This window comes from Asparagus officinalis, chromosome 1 (assembly GCF_001876935.1).
Source record: "Asparagus officinalis chromosome 1, Aspof.V1, whole genome shotgun sequence".
NCBI lineage: Eukaryota > Viridiplantae > Streptophyta > Magnoliopsida > Asparagales > Asparagaceae > Asparagus > Asparagus officinalis.
The window spans coordinates 127,942,352-127,949,172 of NC_033794.1; the positions used below are offsets into that span (position 1 = coordinate 127,942,352).

General features: G+C 35.4%; 1 protein-coding gene across 1 annotated transcript in view; it reads left to right on the forward strand.

The window, feature by feature from the left end:
* Positions 1 to 1,414, forward strand: part of LOC109841290 (ubiquitin carboxyl-terminal hydrolase 12-like) — a 20,504-nt gene extending 19,090 nt beyond the window's left edge. Inside the window, exons 30-32 of the mRNA XM_020410246.1 lie at positions 379 to 453; positions 544 to 630; positions 900 to 1,414. Of these exons, the coding sequence (XP_020265835.1) occupies positions 379 to 453; positions 544 to 630; positions 900 to 941 (204 nt within the window). The 3' untranslated portion in view covers positions 942 to 1,414. The remainder of the gene's footprint in view (positions 1 to 378; positions 454 to 543; positions 631 to 899) is intronic.

Genomic DNA, 6,821 nt, shown 5'->3' on the forward strand with positions numbered 1-6,821 from the left:
GAGGGGGGGGGGGGGGGGGGGGTTTTTCTTTTTTATTGTAAAGATGTAATAAGGTTTAATGTGCAAATATGCCCAAGTATAATGTACAAGCTTTATAGATAACTCTCAGTATCTTCATAACATTAGAGCTTTATCCCATAAGGTACTGGAGAGCCTCTACCATTATGCATGGAGCAAGCAATCTTTGAAACAGTGAGGTTGGAAACACAATGTTCTGACAACAATATTAGAGGTTGAAACAGCCAGTTGCAAATATTAACCTCGTCATCGTCTGACGAATCTCATATTTTCTCCCTTCTACTCGTTTATCTCTTTTCTAGTGGATATATGTTATAACGTTTGTAATGATTCTAAGTAGTGATTGGGGTATGTTTCCAGTGGAAGTTTGCATTCCTATCTCTTGGCCGTCCCGAATATCTTCAAGATTCCGATGTTATTTCTAGTCGATTTCAGGTACTTTTTTTTAACTCAATTAATTTTATCGTTTCTACACTTCTTGTTAGTCCGTACAGTTGCAATATTCATCTGTCTAATTCTATTTAGAGAAGAGATGTTTATGGAGCTTGGGAGCAGTATCTTGGATTGGAACATGCAGATACAGCCCCGAAAAGAGCATACGCGGCCAGCCAGGTAAAATCCCATTTTTCTTTGGCAAAAAGATGAGTTTGTTCAAGCTCATTTAAACTTTTTGGCTCAAATTAGCTTTATTTTCTTCCTCTCCTCAAGAACCAAGAGAAATTTGAAACTGAAATGCTAATATCTAAAGGCTGCATTCACCATTTTCTGACTTTTCTAGTCATAACCCTTGCAATGGAACCTATCTTAACAATCTGGATTGCTGACCCTTAAATATGTGGCTAGTGTTTTTATTTAAATGTGATATTTTCAACCTTATGCAGAACCGTCATACATATGAGAAGCCTGTGAAAATCTACAACTAGATGTTAGTCCATTCCCTCTCACCATTGGGCATCGGCACTGATGCCATTTGGCTCAACTCCAGAACAAAAGCACGAGAATGAAGTGTAGTTTTTGATAAAAAGCAGTTTTCTGCAAGCGTTATTTTCCTCGTGGCTGAGAGAGGCTTTGGCAGCAGACAATCATCCCATCTGTTTATTTTCTCTCTTAATTGAGGTCCCAGTAGCAGGATAGAGGTTTTCTTGATTTCCGGTGTAACTTAGTACATAAGAAGATTTTGGATTAGAAAGATGTATACAGGGGTATAGTCGCTTCTTGACTTGTTCATTCTGTTCTGGTTCTTTTTCGATTTGTTCTGAGGCGGAGTGGGAGGGTTTGTATGATGTCATAAGATATTGTCAATGGCTTCAGAATTCAGCTTCAGGTATTGTAAAAGGAACAGCTTGTCTCTTTAGTTTGAGCATTATTGAGAGGGCTCATCATCCGTGTTTTCTTCCGCTGGAAATTTGACCTCCTTTCATCTAACTTTATATTAAACTTCTCATGTCAAAATGAAGTTACTGATGGCTTCAGTCCAAGTTTGGCATAAAGCTGTTCCGCGTTTTGTTTTTCTCTTATTTTGAGTTTGGTACTTGGTAGTCATATAATATGTCGTATTATCATTGTAACGAATCGATGGATTTGGAGGTGTTCCATTTTACGTTGTTTGACATCCGTTGCAATAAGATATCCGTTCGTATTATACTATGGGTGTTTCTTGAAATTTTTTTATTCTGATTTCTTTGGGAACTTTGTGACTATATTCTTCAAATCACGCTCGTCCTTGCTATATTAAGACCCCGTCACTTTACAACTAATTAGGCCATAAATATAAATGATGAGGTCATAAGTAAACTTAATTAGGCGCCTGATGAACGCGTATACATGCTTAGCTAGAAGGTCCAGTATTTGTGAGAATCTATCAGCACTTTTTTATAGGATTAACCACAAGAGAATGTCATTTTCTTTAGATTTCAATCCAGATCAATGATTAGTGTAGAGTCGCATTATCTATTTTAAGATTTTGTTCTAAAATTAATTTCTCGATCTCTACCAATCATTTTACTTGGTAATCACCATGTAAAGCAAACCATTTTCTAATTATATTTGTTGATGTGGGAAATTAGTGTGTGGTCTAGGAGAGATAAAGATGATCTTAGGATCTCTTAATCTCATCTGATGGTTGACTGTTTTGAATACCCTGCACAGAACAACAGAGGTTGGAGGCCATAGAGGTTGTTTTCTCTAGCGTGCCATCTGGTGCTCAAGCCAGTGACTAATCTGATAATCTGAAGAGAAGTAGAATATAATCTTTAGGGTTTTTTGTGCGTAAAATTGCGTGCCTTAGAATAGTAAAGATGATGTCGTATATAGTAATTTTGTGAGGGTATTTTGATAATCTGACCAACTAGTTGATCTGAAACTGCGTTGTCGCTTTACATATGATGGTGACAGAATGACGGGAATGTGAGCGTCGTCTGAGAAGTCATTATGACGCTTAGCTATGCATTAAATGCGATGGTGATTTGGTGGCCTATTATGGGCGTTAAACTGTTTTACATTAAATGCGAACAATGTTGACAAAGACCACTGATTATTCATTGCTTCGGACTTTTCCCTACTGAATCTGACCCGAAGACGCTTTTCGACCCAATCTGGACTCAACTGGTAGATCTCAACTTGAAGACGTCCTTTCATCTTGGACTCGGGGTCACACAGATGAGTCAGCCAGCTCCCGGCTTAGACTCGGGTTGGATATTGTTAGCCACATGATTCATCCTACTAAGTCTACCACGTGGGCAGTTTAAGGATATATAAAATTTTAAGGTATAATAATATTTTATGTCTTTTGGTGACAATCATTTTTTATTGGTCAAGTAGAAGCATAGAAGAAGCTAAAATTTGTCCTCTCTCTTCCTCCTCCCAACTCAATCCTCTCCTTAAGTCCTCCTCCCTCACATCTGTCATTGACGTCGTTCCTAATTTTGTTGCTCCTCTCTCCTAATCCTAACCTTAACCCTATCCTTCATAGTTGCTCTTCCTTCCGATCCTGCCATCTCCCTCTCTCCACCTCCCCCTACGATCTCCTCCTCCTCCTCTAAACTCTCATGCATGATGGTCGAGACCATCATCTCCTTTGTCAAACTCCCTCCCCCTCCCCTCACTATAGCCAACGCCACTGTCATCAAAACCGCCTACAACCTCCTCACTCACCCCTTCATCATTTCTCTCAAATAAATCTCATGATTATATTATTTGCAGTTTTATTTGTTAGTGGTAATTGCTAGTTTATTTAATAAATGGATGAGTAAGATTTGATTTCTTCGAGTAGTATGTCAAAAAAAGTTCATGATTTGGAGATTGCTTGTAAATTATTTGATAAAATGCCAAAGAGAGACGAGGTTTCTTAGACTGTGATTGTAGCAGGTCATGTACAAAGAAAATGTAAAGAAAATATCATGGAGATTTGCTTATGTTGTTGTGTGTATATAAACGTCAAAACTAGACAAACATAAAATTGTATTGGATATGGTTAACGTGCTACTAAATATAATAAACATGATGTGGGATATAGTTAACATAATACTGAATATAGTTAACATGATACTGGATATAGTTAACACTTACTGGATATAGTTAATGGATACTGGATATAGTTAACAGGTACATGTTAAGTTTATAGCACAACTGTTAAATTTGTACAATATATGTCAATTGTGGACATTGATTATTATGTTTGTTCATTTGTTGTTAACTTTAGAGTATAACTATTATTACAGAGTATATATTATAGTATATATTGTTATAATTTAAGAGTTAAGCGACACTTGGCCAATAAAATTGACAACTAAGATTAACATTTGTGTGTTGAGGTAACTTCTGTTCACATATTTCACATCCAACTTTTAAATTTAAATATCTTTAATTGTCTACAAGTAAGTTTAACATTGAATCTTTAACTTTAATACAGAAACACATAAGATTAATTAGAAAGTAAGAGAATAAAGATCTACTTGTGATTTTACAGTCAAAAAACTGATAGATCCAGTTCATCCCCAATTCTCACTCATCCCTCACTATCATTAGCCTACTCCCCCCCCCCCAACACACCACCACCCACCCAAAAAAACCCCAATCCTCATCCTCCTCTTTTTAATCCTCACTCTCACCCCAATCCCCTCTCTTTTGAACCACTATAAACAAAAGTAGCAGCAATCAAAACCTAAACAAAGTGCTATGCTTAACTATATCAAATATTTATAGTATTGACATAAAAAATTAGAGTTCGTTGTTAGTGTTAAAGCCTAGATGCAATTTATATCAGCTTGGATGTAAAATTAATCAGTTTTTATTGAATATACTTTATATCTATTAACTCCATTCAGTATATGTTAACTATATCTAGTATCATGTTAACTGTATCTGGTATTTAATAACTACATTCAATACATTTTAAACTATATTATGTACTTTGTTTTATATATTCAACTCGAAAATGCCATTTGGCACGCGAGATGGGCGCGCAGCCCATCTCGCGTGCCACAACAGGGTGGTGGGACCCACAACCAAATGTGGGTCCCACCCCCCTACTTGTGGCATGCCAGATGGGCTGCGCGCCCATCTTGCGTGCCAAATAGCGGTTGTATTCAACTCCAACAACAACTCGACTTCTCCCCTCTCAAAATCCACCAAGTCCATAACACTTACAAATCCCTCTCTCCCAAACCTCCATTATCAGCATCGTCATTATCACCCCTCATTATCAAATCCAGAATCAACTCTGCCAACAACGATTCCTCATTTTTTTTCCTCGTTCACTCCTTTCTCCCTTCTTTCATCAAAACATGAAAAAAAAAGGTCATTTGCAATCATGACAAGGGAAAGATATCTCCAACTCAAACAGACACGCACTCATGTGACCATTATATCAGTCATCAATCTATTATTAAATGCATACTTTAAAGTTATGTTTGTGTTTAGGACTTATTATATATTGGGATTAATTTTATTTACTAAAAATATATAGGGAGTTAAAATTTTTTAATATTGTGTTTCATTCAATTTGTTATTAACATTTATAGTACCTATGTCATGTTTAGTTACTTATCATTATAAGGTGATATAGGATTAGAACGTAACAAAAAATGTCCACAATACCCTTCCGCCTACCCGTTACAAGTCTGAGTAGTTAATTTTATAAAACGTATCGGTCTGGTCTTGAGTATTTAAAAAAAACAACAAAAACAATATCGAAGTACCCTCGCAAGCTAATTTCAAGTTTATAGAAAAAATCATAAAAATTATTTGAGGAATGTATCATCTGGTAGATCACAATACCTAAAAGTAAAGCAACTTTCTTTTCAAAAAAAAAAAAAAAAAGTAAAGCAGCTTCTATATCTCAGTACACAAGCCATTGTATTCAAACTTCATATTGGTCCAAAAGAAAAACTTGATTGCTTTTAAAAAAACATAAACATGATGTAGTTTCCGAATTAAGGAGTATAGTAAGATACAAATGATCAAAATGAGCAATTAAAGGGACCAATTAAGGTATTATGACAAATATCAAATTGATATCTTACCATAGAAGTCTTTGGACATTCATTCTTGTAACACTCCCTCTTAAACGTCCATTTTAATAAGGAACATGCCTCATTGAAACCTTATTAGAAAATAATCCACTGGTTAAAAAATCCTAGTGAAGAAAAAAGAGTACATCATTCTTTGTAACTACTCCCCCTAATATAAACATTATTTAAAGATCACTCAGCCTACGCATTCTAATATTGCATGTGCACTAAACTTCTCATAAGTTGTAGTAGGTAATGCCTTATAAAGAAATCTGCTAGATTATTGCTTGAACGGAATTGTTGAACATCAATATCACCATTCTTTTTCAACATCAAGTACGAAAAAGAACTTTGGTGAAATATATTTCGTTCTATTTCCTTTGATGTATACGCCTTTTAGCTGAGCTATGCATGCAATATTATCTTCATAGAGCATTGTTGGAGTTTCTTTCCCAATATTATTTTCATAGAGCATTGTTGGAGTTTCTTTCCCAAAAGCGAGACCATGTGTCTATCGGATATGTTGGGTCATCAATCTTAACCAAACACATTCTCAACTTGTCTCGTGAATTGCAATTATCTCTACATGATTTGAAGAAGTAGATGCTATAGTTTATTTTGTAGATTGTTATGATACAATTGTACGACCATACATAAATAGATAACCCAGTTGGAATCAAGGTTTTTGTGCATTTGATAAATAACCTGCATCTGCATAACTAATTAATTGCGATATACAATGGTTAAAGGAGGGAGATGCAAACACGGCTTTTTTCCATAAGACTGCCACTTTCCATAGGAATGCAAATTTCATCACTTCCATAATTCATCAAGGAAAAGAACTGTCAAATGATAAAGATATCTCCAAAGCTTTTTGTGATTACTTCTTATCAATTTTTGGTAGTGATTCAAATTCAAGCATAAGTATGAACTGGTCTCAGCTATATCCTCATGAAAATATTAATCTTACATCCTTAGAAGATATCTTTTCAGAAGATGAAATCAAAAAAGCAGTTTTTGATATGAATGCCAACAAAGCTCCTGGCCCTGATGGTTTTTCTATGGCTTTTTACCAGACTTTTTGGGATGTTATCAAATATGATTTGATAAATTTAATGACTTTTCTCCAACTCAATCCATCTAGCTTATGTAGGGTGAACAAAGTCTTCATCACCCTTATACCAAAAATCAAAGACAGTGTTCATGTGAAGGATTTTAGACCAATCAGCCTCATAAACTGCATTTTCAAAATTTTTTCTAAAGTGATTGCTAACAGATTGGCTTCTTTTCTTC